General features: G+C 42.2%; 1 protein-coding gene across 15 annotated transcripts in view; it reads right to left on the reverse strand.

Annotated features, from left to right (window-relative positions):
- The window catches only part of PLA1A (phospholipase A1 member A), a 30,485-nt gene extending 12,390 nt beyond the window's left edge, over positions 1-18,095 (reverse strand). For 8 of the 15 annotated variants that reach the window (XR_014824732.1, XM_084991144.1, XM_084991139.1 and 5 more), the window contains exons 1-7: positions 17,957-18,095; positions 8,623-8,824; positions 6,679-6,856; positions 6,058-6,166; positions 4,972-5,073; positions 2,193-2,282; positions 341-508 (exon numbers count right to left, since the gene is read on the reverse strand). Coding sequence is in view for 14 of the 15 variants with exons in the window: in XM_084991144.1 (XP_084847270.1) it covers positions 341-508; positions 2,193-2,282; positions 4,972-5,073; positions 6,058-6,166; positions 6,679-6,856; positions 8,623-8,824; positions 17,957-18,029 (922 nt within the window). In the remaining variant the exon portion in view is untranslated. Of the gene's footprint in view, positions 1-340; positions 509-2,192; positions 2,283-4,971; positions 5,074-5,617; positions 6,029-6,057; positions 6,167-6,678; positions 6,857-8,477; positions 8,825-17,956 lie in introns of those variants that run through there. The other 7 variants (XM_084991145.1, XM_084991147.1, XM_013982411.3 and 4 more) reach the window with 3 other exon arrangements.
- Positions 18,096-18,932: the final 837 nt, after the last annotated feature.

The raw sequence follows: 18,932 nt of genomic DNA on the forward strand, positions 1-18,932 counted from the left end.
CACTGGCTATACCAATGCTTCTAGAAAGCATCTTGAGGCTGAACTTGTAGGCCAGGGGCTGTGTGTGTGTGTGTGTGTCTGTGTGTCTGTGTGTGTGTGTGTGTGTGAGGGCTGTGTGCAGAGCAAGTATGGCATCAGGCAATAGTGTAGAGGGTGAGGGGAAGGGCACGGAAAGCTAAATGCCACCTTCTAGGTGGGAACAGGTTGATTGACTCATTACTTAAATTTTCTTTACCACACTTGTGTAGACTTCTTAACCACAGGAGATCAGGACTTAAAGAGGTAACAAGACTTGAACTTTCCCCAAGCTGTCAAAGGAAGCCAAAGGGGTAGCACTTACCAATCCTTGGACAGGAAAGCAGAAAAGGATTGAAACAATCCAGACAGTGTCCAGCAAGGAAGGCCTTGTAGCTGGTACAAGGAAAGGCCATCAAAGGACAGGAATTCTCCAGGGCACTGACGTAGAGGTGTACAGCCCTCATGTGATCACAGATCAGATAACTGTAGCCTGAGCAGGGCCAAAAAAACACAACCAAGGTTTCAGTTCAAGACAAATGGAAATTCCCTCCATGCTATTTACTGTAACTCTATTGAATTTTATATTCCAACAAACTACAAATACACAGGATGTCCCCAAAGCCACATTTTAAGAATATTAATCAGCGTGGTTACTACACTCTAACTTTTAATTTTCCTGAGATAACTAAGCCAAATTTACTAACAAAATTGCTTAATTTGAGATCACTCTTCCACGATCATACAAAGTCTATTTCAGAAAATGGGGGCATGCAGAGAATTGGTGATCCTGACCCCACTTATCAAAATGGATATCTGTCTGCACATTTTTACCCTCTTCAGCATCACCCACACAATCAAGTCTTATAACTTAATTATACACAACCCAGCAACGAAACAATCAAGGGAGGCAGTAGCAGTACCTGGTTCATCTCTGAAAGCCAATGTGCTGAGGTTCGCCTCACCTAATGACTGATATATTGAATTTGCCAAATGTCTCAATACAACAAACACTTGGGTTTCTTGTTATTGCTGTTGTGGACTATTTAAAAATTTTTGATAATTCACATTGAACGAATTTGCTGGGGCTGAGAGGTCTATAGTAAGCCATAACTCCAGCGTTACAGGGTCTTCAGACTCTTCCTTCACCTTGGGAACCCCCCTCTGGGACCAGGAACCAAGTTTGAGCTGTGTGTTGACTTTCCTTTCCCCCACAGTTGGGACACTGTCTATGGCCAACCTCCTTCTAGCTGCACAGGGAGCTGGGAGACACAAATTAAACCCTTCTAAAATTGCATTAAGAAGAAAAAAAAAGTAGCCAACTAAAATGCCACAGAAATTTAAAAAGCCCCTTTAAATCAAACCATCCCATTTGATCAGAACTACTGAAAAATTACAAATTATTAAAAGAAACATGTTCTTAAAAAATTGATAAATTTAGTAAGTTGGATTTGTGGTTACTCAAAATTGTCAAAAGAATTCTCAAATTTTTAAAATTTTGGTAAAGCAGGAAAAGGTTGAAAACCTAGTAGTCAAAAATCAAAATAAAATTACTGTATGAAAAGTTGATAGGTTGGCAATATTCATAAGAAGAATATAAGAAGACTAGACAACTCTTAATGCTTAGCTTTTGATAAGTTTAAAATTATTTAAAGTTATGCTAGCATATATTCAGTGACTATACCCAAAAAGAACATTCCAGAAGAATATATTTAAGAGAGAAGAAATGTACATTTACTGAATGTATTCAAGAAGATTATTTTAAAAACAATCTTGGAGAACGTAAATTTAGTAAGTGTGGGGAAACACCATGCAGTGACTTGGCCCTTCAGCTAGCTAGCTTTGGGCTCATCTGTCTGCTTCTGCCACACTGAGGCTCTGCAGAGGATGCAGCAAGTGGGTCCCAGGAAGAAGGGAGGTGACTGGCTTGAATGATGTTAGATCACAGCAGGGCTTAAGAAGTAGGGAGGACAGCATATATGGAGCAGACTCTTAACTGCAAGCACTCCTCCTGAGGCTCCAAAGTCATTCATTCAGTAAGTGCTGAGTAAGCTGGATGGACCATAGCTAAGGACACTGTAAGGAAGACCCCTGTGGCCCACACTGGCTGACTCAACGTGAAGACTCAATTCAAGTCTCTGAGATAGCCAAACACCAATTCTCTCTGGCTTTCTGACCTGCATGAATGAAGGTGGGACAGCCAGGTTGGTCTTGGCCTCCATTGACGAAGTAGTCCACATGTCCAACAGGAATCCGAATTCCCAAATCTGAAGGGAGGAAGAACCCTGTTACCTTCTACTGCAGGGGCGCATTTTCCAGGTCCCACAGCAGGGTCTGCTGGCAGCAGAGCCTGAGGGCTGACCTTGGGGACCACCCCCCTCTCTGAGCTGAATGGGTGTCCATTTTACCACTAAGCGCCAGGAGACTGCAGAACTAGCCCCCAGATGGTTTTCTTTCTTTCTTCCTTCCGTCGTTCCTTCCTTCCTTCCTTCCTTCCTTTCTCTTTCTCTCTTTCTTTTTTTTCTAGTGCACCTGTGGCATATGGAGCCTCCCAGGCTAGGGGTCAAATTGGAGCAACAGCTGCAACCTACACCACAGTTCACGGCAATGCCAGATCCTTAACCTACTAAGTGAGGCCAGGGATCAAACCCGTATCCTCATGGATACCAGTTGGATTCATTTCCACTGCGCCACAATGGGAACTCCCTCCAGATGGTTTTCTAAAGGAGTTTTGCCATGCTGAAGGGAATAGAATAATAAATTCATGAGAATATACTCACATTTGCTTAATAAAATCAGTAAAAATATCCCTTAAGATAAGTGTTTAAGAATAGTTTAGTAACTATTATAAACTTGGTAAATTTCCTTGTTGAATAATCTCTATTTCACTTTGAGCAACAGTTCAGATATGTGTGTTTGGGACCACATTTCCAGGCTCCCACATATATCTGTGCTTTCCTGACTCAGCAGAAATATAAGCTGGCTACAAAGAGATACATTGGAGAGGCTATTATAGCCCTTATCTCCTCAGCCCTCAGACTAGGTCAGTCCAACTGCCAAAGACCCTGATTTTCTCCTTCATGTTATCTATCACTATTGTAAGCAATTGAGTGTGTATTATTTGTTTAATGTCACCTGTCCAGGGTTAAGCAATGGCCTAGAAGTCATCCTTGGCACATCATCTGTCCCATTGGCTTTCCCTCCAAAATACATTTTGAATCTTTCTACTTTTCTCCGTCTCTTCTGCCACCACCTCTGCCCAAGCCATTACCATGTCTCAGCCAGGCTACCACTGTAAACACCCTCTAATAAGTCTGCAGGCTTCCTCTTGGTGCCACTGCAGCCCATTCTCTGCACAGCAGCCAGAGTAATCTCTTCAGGACATACAAATCATCACCCTGATCTCACTGATTCGTAGAATAAAATTTAAACTCCTTGCCAGTCCTGGCCCTGCTTCTTTTTCCCCAGCCTTGCTCAGTACATCATTCAGTATTCTAACCACATGGTTCTCCTTCCTGACCCCACCCACATCCTCTCCACCCAGAATGTTCTCCTGGCTCTTCCCAATGCTGACTCATTCTCATTCACAAAGTCTCACCTCAAATATCACCTCCCTGGACAGACTTTCCTTAATAATCCTATCTGAAATAGACTCCATCCCTCCTGCCAAGTCATGCTCCTCCCATAGCCCTCATTATCATGATCTCAAGGTGGAATTATCTTGTCTGTTTACATGTATGTAAGCTCTACCATAGCAGGGCCTTTATCTGGCTTTTTCCTGTTCTGTCCCCAACATCAGCACAGCACCTGGCTCATGCAAGTGCCAAATACTTATTTATTGAATGAATAAGTGAATGAATGCTTGCCCAATTAGCTTGTAAGTTCAACGTGGGCAGAGATCTTATTTGATGCTTTGTGCATTGCAGTATTCTCAGTGCTTGCTACATAGCTCAATAAAGACCAACTGAATAGATGGAATGATTTAGAAAAAAATCACATTAGAAGAGGTTCCAACTTTGAAGGGGACGGAGAGGTCTAGCTTGGATAAAAGGGGACCAATGAGTTATCTATTTAGCAAATTTAGGAACAGAAGGATTTAACCTTTTTAATTAAAATGGTTAATTAATAGCTAAGCAAGGGCTATGGACTTTGGCTTCTTATGAAATGAATGTGGGAAAGAAGGTTAAATAATACGACTTATGAGTTTCTTCCAGAATCATGAATCTGTGGGTTTTGGATGTTAAAAGAAGGCTTCTAACCAAATGGAATGAGACATGGCCATCTCTCACTTGAACTGCAAACTCTTCTGGTCAGAGTCAGATCTAATTTCTTCTTTTACCCAAGATGCTGAATACAAGGCCTAGCACCAGACTCTATGGACATTTGATAGAAGAGAAATGAGGAGGAATTCCCATCTTCTCACCCAGCTGTTCAGAAAAGCTTAATTTGGTCATGATGGATTCAGAGTTGGGGGGGGTCTTGCCTGTGCCTATCACTACCGAAGGGGGAAATTCTCATTCTTCACTGGACTGAGGGCTGGGCTCATCCTCTGGGCAGGAGGGAAGTCCTGATTTGCCTAAGCATCTGCCCCAAAAATGGAGCCCAAATTTCCTGAGGCCAGGCACATTCACCCTAAAAAAGCAGCCTGACTTTCCCCTGTCTGCCAGGCAAAAGTATACTTTGAACATTACCTCAGCATGAGTTTTAGTGTTGAATCAGAGTGAGACTCATGACCAGTTCTGGTGAGAGAATCCTCCTGCCTCCTGCTAGCTAGAAATAATATCATTCATCTCGGTCTTCAGAAAATGACAGCGCTAGAAGACACTTTCAAGATCACGCTGGTGAATGCCTCACTGCAACATAAGCTCAGCAAAGAAGGGCCTCTCCTGGGGGCCGCCCAGATAAATGCTAGCTTCCTAGCTCCTGCCCTGTGCTCATTCCCCCACCCCAGCTCACTGTCCGTGTCTGTGTGGATGGCTTCCACGAAGAGGGCATCTCCAGAGTCCAGGCGCTCCTCCAGGCTGGCTCTGGTATACTCCGGTCCAGCAGGGTCCAAGCCTGGAAGGACACATATGTCAGGGCCCTTTCATGTCAGCTGCAAGAACCACCGTGGACTCACCACCCACTTACCCAGCTGCTCTTTCAGTTCAGATCAGGGTCCTTGTTGAGGCAAAAGGGCAAAAGATCTAGCTCAGGACCACGTTTCCTGGGCAACTCTACTCTGTTGTCTCTGTCTCAATGATAGTTTCTCTGACTCTAAAATGAACTTGGTAGCACTAACCACTTCATAAGGGCTAATGTGAATAATATTAGTCCCCATGTAGTAATAACAGCAGCTATAAGTTTTTGAATAGTTACTATGTGCCAGCCCTTGTGCTGAGCAGTTTCACACATCTAGTCTTTGTGACAACAGAGTAAAGTTAATATTACTCTCTCTAGGCCTTTGATTGTATCCCTTTCCCTCTTCCTCCCCCAAAAAAGCAGACCCTGAGACAAGGATTTAAAGTGCAAATAGCTTATTTGGGAGAAGATCACAGAAAACAGTGGAGGGTGTAGAAAAACAAGTCAGAGAATGGAGGAAAAATTCAAACGAGTAGATTACCACTTTGGGTCTCATTGCGCTGGGGTCCCTCTGGAGGATTTTGTAGATCATGACTCAGAATTGTCCCACTGAAGTGCCAGGAAGCCAGGGTATTTACCTCACAGCTCCAGTCCCTTATTGATTGAGATAGTTTCTGAAGCATGAAGTTTTTAGTACTTTGCAAGTACTTAGCAAAATCATCTAAAGGTGATTTCCATAGTGGGCCAAGGAGATATGAATTTTTACAACCCACTTTACAGTTGTAGAAACTGAGGCTCAGAAAGAAATACATGTCCTCTTATACTAATATTAGTATTAGTATAATTATACATTTTAGTGGTGATTGATGACTTGGTCATAAGAACAAAGGTTCAATACTTCCCTCTGCCAGCCTCAGGAAAGGCTCTTCCAGGGCATTTTCTATCTCCAAACCTGAGAAGGTGGGCAGGGAAGAATGTTACCTGTGATCCGTCCCAGCTGGCCTTTGTAGAAGTGTCCTACCATGCCCCCAACATGGGCCCCCAGGCTGACACCAATGATGTGGATTGAGGACTCTGACACACCCAGCACCTAGAACGGGCATTGAGAGTGAGCTGAATTTGGGCCACAGCAGCTCCTGGCCTTACAAGGGTTAACACTTTCCCTCGAGGCGTCAGAAGCAGGGGGTCCTGGATATGACACCTCTGCCACATATGCATTGGGAAAGAAGTGCAGAAATCTGATCCTGTTAATGACTTGCTCTCTCCCTGGGCTCTCAACCTCCACTTACTTTCTCTCTGGATCCTAAAGCTTGAGAGTGATGACCACAGCCATTCCCTCTTGAGGGCCTAGTAGAATCGGCCATGGCACCCCCCATCTAACATGCAGTGGCACATTTTACAGAGGGGCAGCAGGAGGCTCAGAGAGGTTCAGTAACCCGCCCAAGGTCAGCACTGTAAGTGACAAAGTTAAGGTTTGAGCCAAAGACCCACAAGCTATTGGGTGACTCTGCTTCCACCCTAAAGCTCCTCCTCCATTTTTCTTTCTGACTGTTTTCTCGCCCATAAGCAGCTAGAACTCATCCAAAGCTCTTCTACACTTACCAGGAGTTTACTGAGGAAACGGGATATCTCGAGACCCAGCTTAACCACATTTTCCACGGCTGAAAAGTAGACACCTGTAGAGCCATAAACCCAGTCCACGGCGATCACATTAGCATCTGCTGCCCGCAGAAGGGCACCAATGAATTCATCAATCCAGGAAGGCTTTGTTCCTAAAGCCCTAGACGTGGGGCCAGAAAGGTTAGGAAGATTATCTGTCCAGCCAATATCCCTTGTCATGGAAGTTACAATGACAACTGTAATTCTGTTCTAGAAACAGAATAAACCCAGAAACGAAAAAAGTCACAACAAGTAGGAGGGGGTTATGGGCAGTAAACCCTACAGCACTTTGTAAGGAGGATGTAATCCCAAAGTCAGCAGGGCTGCTGTCTGCACATGTGGAACCTATGTGTAAATTATAAAAGGGTTCCTTTATTCCAGATAGATGCAGCCTCAGGCCAGGGCTTAGAGCCCAGATCAGAGTTTGGCTCTAAGTCAGGTGCCTTTGTGCAATGCCTACACCGCACAGACCATATGCACTGACCCTGTTTGTGTTAGTCATGGAAAAGAAAAGATAGGTTTGTGTATCAGAGTTAAGATCTGGAACCTCAATTGTCATTCTATAATATAGGTACTTTCCTGGAGGATGTTTTCATTTACTCATTTATTCACTCACCCTTTCATTCATTAACATAAATTAACAAATGGGCCAGCCAATATGCTAGGTGCTCTATAAGAAATAGAGAAAAATAAGATAACCCCATCTTTCTGGAATTTACTTAGGACTTTTCTAGGAAAAGGAAAATAATGGAAAACATTTCAGGAAGATTTTTCCACGAGACCGGTAATGGGAAAGAAGTTTTCTGAATGCCCAGAGCCTGCTAACATGGACAGAGAAGCCCAGAGCATGGGCATATGCCATGGAGTATGTCTTTGGGGCATCTGGAAGCAGACAGTATGGCAGGGCTGCTGAGCTCTCCAGCTCCATTAGCCATCTCTGGGTTGGGGGTACATACCCAGCCTTAGATAGTAGCCAAAGGCAAGGTTTGCTGGAGAAGAGACTTTGGCACAAGAGTGAGAAGGGAAGCCTACAGAAGGATATGGCTGGGTCTCTGGAGTCAGGATTTGCGAGGCAGAGAGAACCCAGAGATAAGGAAACAATGGTTCTCTGGGCAGTGCCTCACTGGCCACCTCTTCATTGGGCGCCCCCAACTCCAGCTGCTCGGCAGTGCTACTGTTTCACCATATTCTCTCCCTCTCTCCTCCCAGCAACCTTTCTCTGTCTCCGGTGTTGACAATGGGCTTTGGAGAAAAGATATTGGCAGGAAGGATAGTGATTGAATTGGGACCTAGTAACCATATATTATAACAAAATTTGGACTGTAGGGCATCAAAGAAATTGAAGAAGTGTGTTACACCTGAGAAACACTAACCTCTGGGAATGGTGAAGTAGCACCCATAAGTAGAAGTTGATTAGGTCACAAAACCCGGGAAGAAGTGAAGAAGAGGAAATAAAACCCTGGCTAAAAACACCACGATGTTACCCCTTAATGACTGTACAAAGCCTATGACCTCATCGGCTGAAATGTATCATGCAACCCACGCTTCAGGGAGGAAGAGCTCACTGAGATCAAGCTCCCTTTTATTCAAATACAGAAACTGAGGTTCTGTGCGCTGGAGTGACTTGTCCAGGGTCACACATATTTGCTGTTTGAGAGTGTGTAGATGAGACTAAGGAGAGGAATAACATATATGACCACCAAGAAAAACAACACCACTGTGTTCATGTTGATAAGAGACACCTTCAAAGTCAGCAGGAGGTGAGCAATGGGACCCGTGACAGGCAGTAAATCCATTTCTCCTCTTGCCGTCCTCTAACTTCCTAAGGTGTTATGGTCGCTTTCTAGTTCTTAGCTGAGGTGATCCTATTGGTTGGTTGGCTCCCACCTGAATCCATGGATAACTAGCTTGGTTCCTAGAGTGGCATTGAACCCAGAATTCTGGATGTCACTACTTTCTTCCACTAGCTGCCCACAGCCAGGATCCAAAGGGGTGAAGAGGAGAAATTGGACTTTGAGACTGGTGCCTCGGAGGAGATTAGCATTCTGGAAGTCAGTGCACTTTTTCTGTGGGGTAGGAGGTGCATCTCCTAGAGGAAAAAACAAGCAGACAAAAAAAAGAAATATCCAAAGTGAGGTCATCTGCTCTTTAAAGAAAGGTGTTCTTGAAAGGAAGAAAGAAAGGAACAAGGGCTTAAAGGCATTCATTATAAATCAGCTAGTGCAATAATCAGGCTCATTTATAAAAGGCATCACTTCTGTAACCAAAACCTGTGAATATTTTTCATGTCTAAAGATAAAATGCCAGAGAAGAATATGCATATTGGTCAACTAGAGAAGATTAAAGGCCATGGTGAAATGGATATTGTTATGGGCTAAGCTGAGTCCTCCCCACAAACTCATGTGTTGAAGTCCTAATCCCCGCTGCTGCTTCAGAATGTCACTGTTATTTGGAGATAGGGTCCCTACAGAGGTAATTACATTAAATTGAAGCCATTAAGGTGAACCCTTATCCAATAGTACTGGTGTCTTTATAAGAAGAGGAAATTTGGTCACAGAGGAAAGAAGAGGTGAAGACAAACATAGTAGATGAACATCCACAAGACAAACAGAGAGGTTTAGAATGGATCCTTCCCTCACAGCCCTCAGAAGGAACAAACCTTATTGCCACCTTAAGCTCAGACTTCCAGCCTCCAGAACTGTGAGATGATAAACTTCCGTTGTTTAAGCCACCCAGTGTCTGGCACTTTGCTACAGCAGCACTAGCCCTAGCTAAATAATGCAGTTTCCTGAAAAGAACCCTGGGCTATGAAATGAGCAGTTGCCCTGGGGACTAGGCTCATTTTGGTCTGAAAACCCTATCCCAGAAGGTTTCAAACTCCCCACTCCAGGAGTTCCCCAGTGGCTTGGCCGGTTAAAGATCTAGCATTGTCACTGCTGTGGCACAGGTTTGATCCCTGACCTGGGAACTTCCAAAAGTGCATCCAAAAACAAAAACAACTCCCCATTCCCATCATGTCTTGTTGTTTTGAGCAATCCACAGCCTTCCAGTGCCCAGCACATGGCTGCCCAGCCAGATAGTGGAGAAGACCCTTAATGGGCTATATGTACTCTGCAGAATCTTCCAACAGATACCTTTAAATAGGATATTTTGTGGTCAAGTTCAGTCACCGAAGGGCCTTTTACAACACTGGACCGAAAAAAACAGCTTGAAACTCCTGCTTCCCAGGGAGCTGAAAATCTGGCCTATCTTCAGTACCCAACAGCCCACCTTCATGTCTGTGATAAAGAGGTGGGGCATCTGATACCCAGCTCATCTTACAGAGAGAGACCCGCAGAAGCAGCAGGGCACAGGCTGAGCACTGCACAGGGCCCCAGTTCTGGTGCAGTCAGAAGCTACCTTGCATTCCTGCCATGGGACAAAGCCATCTGCAGAATCAGAAGAGAGGTCCAGATTGCAGACTGATCTGTGCAGGCCTCTTTATTCAAGTCTATGGAATGGTTATCTGCTCTCAGAGGTAACTAGGGAGCACGTGTACAAAGAACACGTGGATCTGTGGTGCACTAGGTATGGTACTGTGAGCAGACTGTGGGAACCCCACCCTTAGAGAGTGCTGACAGTGGTTTCCTCACCTCTGCTCCTGAGGCCCAGACCTGGTCCCTAAGCCTCCTTGTGACTCCCTTCTGAGAAGCCAGGTCTTGGACACCACTGCAATGAAGCCCGGTCAGACAGTGCAGCACCCCCATTCTCCTTGGCCTGCAGCAACTTGAGCTCCTGTGGGACATGAGAGACCTCCTCATCTGTCTTCCCCAACCTTTGGCTTTTTGAAGAAAAGATGAAAAGACTACTTGAGCATGAGACTCGAACCCATACATGAATACATTTACTCTACTGGTCATGTAGGGAAACCTGCATCCATCAGACACAGTATTAAGAGTCCTTTAAAATGAGCATAGTATGTCACAAAGCAAGCCCAACGAACGTCACAGAATCAGTATATTCCAGACAATGTTATCTAAATAAAATGCGACAAAATCAATAACAAAATTACTTAAAGATACATTTGGAGATTTTAAAATTCCATTTTGAGTGATGAATGAGTTAAAGAATAATCACAATGGAGACTAGAGAATATTAAAAACAAAATGACAGTAAAACCAATACAATATCAAAACTTGAATAAAGTAGCTTAAACTGCACTAGGCTGGTATTTATAACCTTAAAAGCAAATGTTTGGGGTAAAAGGGGGAAAATATAGATTAGGTAATCTTGTGACTCAGAAAATTGAAAAAAAATAAAGCAACTGCAAATAAAATATTGGGAAAGAAACATAAAGGAAGTGGCTGAAATTAAAGAAAACAATGAATATGAACGGCATCATTAACAACTCAGTCAGTGCAATTGCTTAGGCTGGAGAGAATTTTTGACACTTGACTTTATTCCACATCCCCATACAAATGGTGAGTAAATCCTCAGAACGAAATATTCAGAATTAAACCATTCTGACTACCTATGCTGTTATCACCTTGGTCTTAGCCACCATCATCTCTCAAAATGATTGCATAGCCTGCAATGCTTTTCCTGCCCTTATTCTTGGCTTCCTTCAGTCTATTTGCAACACAGTAGCTAGAAAAGTAAATCAAATCATGTCAACCTCTGTGCAAAAGGCTCCAAGGCATTTCACTCAAAATAAAATCCAGAATGCTAACAGTAAAAGAAAGCTCTAATATCCTAGACCATCCCCTCTGGGAGCCCTTTGACTAACTATGGCTTCCTCCATTCCAGCCACTGTTCTCCTAGCTCTTCCTCACTCTAGACAGGCTTCCGTCTGAGGGTCTGCACACTGGCCGCTCCTTCTGCCTGGAGTGTCTTTCGCTAGACATCCACGTGGCTAATTCACCTCTTTCAAGTCTTTGCTTGCCAAACCTCTAAGCCCTTGTTTAAATTGCAACCTACCTATGCTCCTCACCTCTGTTCTTTCAATCTTCCTTATCATGATCTATTTATTTTATAGAAATTATCATCTAATAAATTCTTTTTTTTTAACCAGTTTATTATTAAACATATCGTTGTTTTTGTTTTTGTTTGCTTTTTAGGGCTGCACCTGAGGCATATGGAGATTCCTAGACTAGGGGTCAAAATCGGAGCTATAGCTGCCAGCCTACACCACAGCCACAGCAACGCCAGATCCGAGCCACATCTGCAACCTACGCCACAGCTCACAGCAAAATTGGATCCTTAACCCACTAGCGAGGCCAGGGATCGAACCTTCAACCTCACGGTTCCTAGTGGGATTTGTTTCTGCTGTGCTATGAGGGGAACTCCACTAAACATATTGTTTATTGATTTCCCCACATTAGAAGATACTTAAAGAAAAAAGGGATTTTTATCCATGTTGTTCAGAGTACTGCCTAGAATAGTACTTACTATGCACAATAAAAACCAAAAGGTAGTTCTTTGAAAAAAATAATGAACAAGATGTACTTTAAAAAACAAACAAACAAACAAACAAACAGGAGTTCCCGTCGTGGCTCAGTGGTTAACGAATCTGACTAGGAACTATGAGGTCACGGATTCGATCCCTGGCCTTCCTCAGTGGGTTAAGGATTTGGCGTTGCTGTGAGCTGTGGTGTAGATTGCAGACATGGCTTGGATCCCGTGTTGCTGTGGCTCTGGCGTAGGTCGGATGGCTATAGCTCCGATTCGACCCCGAGCCTGGGAACCTCCATATGCCGTGGGAGTGACCCAAGAATTGGCAAAAAAGACCAAAAAACCCAAAAAGACAAAAAACAGATGTATTTTTTTTTTTTTTTGGCTGTACTCATGGCATGTAGAAGTTCCCGGGCCAGGGACTGAACCCGAGCCGCAGTTGCAACCAGCACCACACCTTTGGCAATGCCAGAACTCACTGCACCACATGGGAACTTCCAAATCAGATCTACTTTTGATAATACAGATTAAAGAAAAAAAAGAGGGAAGTCACAAATAAACTATATAGTAAATTAAAAGGGGATGTAAACACAGCATTTTTTAATTAAAAAAATTTTATTATAGCTGATTTACAATGTTGTCAATTTCTGCCATACAGCAAAGTGACCCAGTTATACATTTATATATTCTTTTTTTCCCCACATTATCCTCCATCATGTTCCATACACAACAGATTTTTTTTTAGAACCACAAAAGGCCTTGCTTATACCCACTCAACAATTAAAAATACAGATAATTTCCTAGAAAATGCTTAATTTCCTAGAAATATACAGCTTACTGAAACTTAGTCAAGAAAGAAAAAAAAAATCAAGTGTAAAACTGTATCATAAAGGAATTGATACAATAGTTTTAAATCTGTTCATCAAAAAACTCTACCAGACCAATTCTACAGAGAGGCTCTAATGACCCTTCTATTCTCTTACACACACTCTTCCAGAAAATAGAAAGGGGGAGAAAGACTCAAACTCATTCTTTGAAAATTACCAAAATGTCAAAACTGGAGAAAGAAAGAAGGAGAAAGGAAAATTAATGGCCACTATTGTACAGAGACATAAAAACCCTAGATAAAAATCAAATCCTTCAAGGATAACAAGAACCAAAAATACATCATGGCCAAGAATCATGGGTTTAATCCAAGAAATGACAAGATGGTTTAACATTAGAAAATGTATTAATGCAACTCGCATAAGAACAGATTAAAGAAAAAAGTCAAATGCTCATCTCAATAGATGTAGGAAAAAAACGATAAAATTCAACACCCAACATAAGAAAGGAAAGGAATCTACCAAAAGCCTATAGCAATGATTATACTTGGTGAAACATCTGAAGCATTTCATTCAGAACTGGGAACAAACAAGAATGTCTGTTATCAGTGCTTCTATTAAATATTACTCTAGAAGTTCTAGTCTGAAATAGTAAAATAAGACAATAAAATAGGATAAAAGTTAGAATGTTTGAAGAGGGGGAAAGGAATTGCCAGTATTTGTGGATGATAGAATAAAACTGTCCAAGGGAGTTCCCAATGTGGTACAGCCGAAACAAATCCAACTAGGAACCATGAGGTTGCGGGTTTGATCCCTGGCCTCTCTCAGTAGGTTAAAGATCTGGCATTGCTGTGAGCTGTGGTGTAGGTCACAGACGTGGCTCGGATCCCGAGTTGCTGTGGCTGTGGTATAGGCCAGCAGCTACAGCTCCGATTCGACCCCTAGCCTGGGAACCTCCACGTGCCTCAGGTGTGGCCCTAAAGAGACAAAAGACAAAAAAATAAATTATTTAAATAAATTAAAATTGTGACTTTAAAAAAAAAAGAGAATAAAACTGTCCATCAATCAAGACTATGGAACCTGGCACAGTGAACATGTTCAGATACCCCTTCCCCTAAAACCACTTCAACCAAAGAGTAATGACAGATGAATATCCAAAAGAGAGAGAGAGAGAAATATAGACAATCACAAATACAAAATCAACATCTCCATGAAAAAGAACAAGAAGCGAACTGCAAAATGGTGCTGGGTTCCAAGTCTAGGAGAAGGCAGTGGTTGTAACACTTCAGCTTTGGGAAGTAAGTGGGGCCCCAAAGTGGTCAATGTCAGGTGTGGAAGACCCACCTGTGTAGCCAGTATCGTGGAGAGGGGCTCCCCAACTCAGGAAAGTAAGATAAAAATGAAAACAATACAAACAAAAATAGCTACTGACTTTTAACTGTGGCTATCACTCTATTCAGAGAGACAGGACGGAAAGCAAGGCCTCATTCACAGGAACTAAGACAATGCACCACTCTGGAGGGGAGAGAGCAAAGATGAGGGCTCAAGTGGGGAGACAGACAGGAGAGAGACCAAAAACAGACTTTTCATTGAAAATTAAAATGAAACTAGTCTACCGTTAGAAGTCAAGATAATGGTTATCTTTGGGGAGGTAGTGATTAAGATGGGATATAGGGAATGGGTTTCAAAAATCTAGTAACATTTTATATCTTGAGTTGGATGATGGTTACACAGGGAACTCATTCTGGAAAGTCATTAATCTGCATATTAATATCCTGTGTACTTTTTGGAAAATATGCTGTACTTCAATAAGAAGTTTACTTTTTTAAAAGCATGCAAGCAAAATGTTTAAATATATAAAAGAAATAAGAAGTGTACAAAGATAGTCAATAAAGCTAATAAGTGGGTCATGAATTCATTCCAGGTGAAACAGAGTTTCAAAAATCTTTGGGAGTTCCCGTTGTGGCTCAAGTGGTTAACGAACCCGACTAGGATCATGAGGACTCAGGTTTGATCCCTGGCCTCTCTCAGCGGGTTAAGAATCCGGCATTGTGGTGAGTTGTGGTGTAGGTCGCAGACTTGGCTTGGTTCTGACGTTGCTGTGGCTGTGGTGTAGGCCAGTGGCTACAGCTCTGATTCAACCCCTAGCCTGGGAACTGCCACAAGCCTCGGGTGCGGCCCTAAAAATACGGAAAAAAAAAAAAAAAAAAAAAAAAGAAGCTTTTTAATATGAGGGTGCAGTTAAAGAGTACAGACAATAGAGAGGCTCCAACATTTATCTAGTAATTGTTCTCTAAAGGAGGAGAATGGGAGAAGCAGCAATATTTTGAAAAGGTAATTGTTAAGAAGTTTCCATAACTAAAAAAGATATGAGTTCTCCAATGAAAAGTTATACTCAGTGTAATGAGCAAGATAAAAAATAAATTAATCTACACTAGGCAGATGATCATATAACTGCAGATCATTAGGTATAAAAGATATTCTTTTTTTGTTGTTGTTGGTATTTTTGTCTTTTTAAGGCTGCACCCGCAGCATATGGAGGTTCCCAGGCTAGGGGTCTAATTGGAGCTGTAGCTGCTGGCCTATACCACAGCTCACAGCAACGCTGGATCCTTAACCCACTGAGCTAGGCCAGGGAACGAGTCTGCAACCTCATGGTTATTAGTTGGATTCATTTCTGCTGCGCCACAACAGGAACTCCTGTAAAAGATATTCTTAAAAATTCCTAGACCAATGCATTGAAAAACTTAAAAGCAATGAATAATTTTCTAGAAAAATATAATTTCCTGAAACTGACTCAAGAAGAAATAATACTCCAAATAAACCTAGGGGCATCAAAAAAAAATTTGAATTGGTAATCTTCTCTAGCCCTAAAGTACACTAGATGGTTTTGTTTGAGAATGCCACCAAACCTCTAAATTGTAGATAACCTTTATGTTATCTAAAACTGTCTATCTAAAATTGTTCCGCAGAACAGAAACATATTTTATGAGGTTATGATAATCTTTTTTAAATTTATTGTTTATTTATTTATTTATTTTTTGTCTTTTTGCCATTTCTTGGGCCGCACCCATGGCATATGGAGGTTCCCAGGCTAGGGGTCGAATCGGAGCGGTAGCCACTGGCCTATGCCACAGCCACAGCAACTCGAGGATCCGAGCCACATCTGCAACCTACACCACAGCTCATGGCAATGCCAAATCCTTAACCCACTGAGCAAGGCCAGGGATCGAACCCACAACCTCATGGTTCCTAGTCAGATTCGTTAACTACTGAGCCACAACGGGAACTCCATTATAATCTTAATATCAACAGTAGACAAGGGCGATACAAGAAAAGAAAATGATAGATAAATTTCCTTTAGGGAAAACAATAAATATAAAAATACATATAAAAACAAATATTGGCAAATAAAATTCACTTTTTTTTCTTTCTTTTTTTTTTTTTTTTTTTTACTTTTTAGGACTACACCCAAGGCATATGGAGTTTCCCAGGCTAGGGGTTGAATTAGGAGCTACAGCTGCTGTCCTATACCACAGCCACAACAACTTGGGATCTGAGCTATGTCTGCGACCTACACAGCTCACACAATGCCAGATCCCTGATCCACTGAGCGAGGCCAGGGATCGAACCCAAATCCTCATGGATACTGGCTGGATTCACTGCACCGCAACAGGAAGTCCAACATCATATTTGTTAAAATACCCCATGACCGAAAGATTTGGCCCTGGTGATATTCATCTAAACTCATGGAATTTACAGGAAAATATAAAAGATTATCTTCATAGGAAGATTGTTTAAACAAGACACCAAAAGCACAAATTGTAATAAGAAATAAGAATTAAGACAAAATGTACTGCCACTTTTCCTATAAGATTGATAACATGAAAAGATTTGATAATACAAAGTTTTGGTGGAGAGAAAGGCAAACTTCTTTACAGGGCAATTTTTCTCACATCTATCAAAAATGTGTAAGAAATAAATCCTTTTAGATCCAGTATATAGTGTACAAACAGCCATCACATAAAACAAGATATAGGGTCATTTTACACACACATGCAAATACACAAGCTAGGAGAAAGCACACATGAAGCTAAGGAGCACCTTTCAACGCCACCTGTTGATGCAGGTGAATACACTTATGCAAGCTGAACTTTGGAACAGACGCCTGAAGTTTTGCAAGGGAGGCATGAATCATAAGACGTCTAGGAAGATGTGAAGAGCAGAAATGAACCAAAAGGTAGTGTGAGCAACTCTGCGCAGAAGGAATGACACATTCTAAAGCTGGTGATTGAGAACTGAGTCTTGTGAAGGTAACAGAAAAGCAGTCTGCTGTTGGGGGGAGATGGAAGGGAGTTTTCCAAGGGTGATGCCATTGCTGGGTGGAGGAGATCTTTACTCCTCTGACATTCTCTAGCCACAAGGAGGGTGTAGATTTGCTATACGCAAATGGCATGTGAGGGAAATTGTGCTAAAGGTCATTGCTTATCTGTGGTTAACAAGACTAGTTATCATAGTCCTGCCAGGTGGGAGACACACCTGAACTCGAGTTGGGTTGGCAAGATTAGAAAGGACCTCTGATAATCTCAATGACAAAACTGGAAATTTCTAATTTTGAAATTAACTCTATTTTTAGAACAGTGGATATTTATAGGGAGGAAATGAATTACATTTTGGAATTAATAAAATGTTATTTCCTTCTCCTCTTCCTGGCTTGTACAAGGTGAAAAGGAGTAATTCAGATTTTAGAAAAATGAGTAAAACTACTAGAGGAAGTTCATTTTCTTTGTGACTTGAGAAACTGCCATCATTCCTGTTATGATTGTAGGTTTTTTTCTCCGTCTTTTAAATTCATCTCAGGAGAGGGCTTTTAGGGGACGTTCCAAAGGTTAGTGCTGCATAAATAGATAGTTTAAAAAATAGAATTATTAAAGAAGTTTTACCCGAGGTTCCAACCCCCAGCTTACCTGTAGTTCCAACACTGAACCACAGAAGGAGTCCCCATGACCAGAAGCATCTTTCGCAGAGGCCTGAGGGCATTGCTGAGCTGGAAGACTCAGAGCTGGGGTGAAGCCGACCACTAATGCCAAAGAGATCCCATAACCCAGCCTCTCACAGTTTCGAATACCAAACATCCACTTGGGTCTCACTAATCATTAACTGGCCTCATGACCTGTAAAAGAAAAGTAAACTCTCCCTACCAGTTTAACTTCCACAAATTTTGTTTCTTTTTCTTAATGAAAATAAACATACTTTTCTTTCTCTCTCTTTTTTTTTTTTTTTTTTTTAAAGCAGGGGACATTGAAACACATTGTCCTTCCTCTCTGAGCCAAACACTATCAGGAAACTACTTCCTGCACCTCTCCTACTTCCCATTATAAAATGTTAGTAAAAACCAAGGCAGAAGTCTTTCATCTCTAGGGGATCACAAAACCCTTGTTGTACAGGAATCATCTGTGGAGTGTTTGCCTCTGTAGGAGTGGCTGAGGGCAGAGACTTTCTGTTTTCATTTTTTAATTCCCAGAGCCCAGCACAGAGCTGAGCCAACAACACGTTTCATGTATACTCGGGGAAAAAATGGAAGATCAGTCAGCTTCTGAGAGTATTATCTTCTCATAGAATCTTGGGGCTAAAAGTACAGTCCAACCTCTAAGGAGATGTTTAACTTCTTGAGTTCACAGATGAAGAAACCAAGAAATAAAGAACGAACATGACCTATGGAGAAGTGGCAGGGCTGAAGAACCAGGGTGTTTCCCATGTACCTCATGGCCTGTTCATCCAAAATGATGGCAGAAGCCACAGAACACTAGTTCTACGCAGGTGAGGGAGAAGGGGAGGCACTGTACTTGCCCAGCACTCTTTAAATTTTAGCACATTGCTGTGAGGCAGAGACCCTACCAGCAGGGCAGTATGGAACTTTTGGGTCAATAGCTCATGAGAGGA

The sequence above is a fragment of the Sus scrofa genome, chromosome 13, assembly GCF_054392235.1.
Source record: "Sus scrofa isolate SSC_HxYL_T2T_F1_AM1 chromosome 13, Sscrofa_HxYL_maternal_Yorkshire_Landrace_v2.0, whole genome shotgun sequence".
Taxonomy (NCBI): Eukaryota; Metazoa; Chordata; class Mammalia; order Artiodactyla; family Suidae; genus Sus; species Sus scrofa.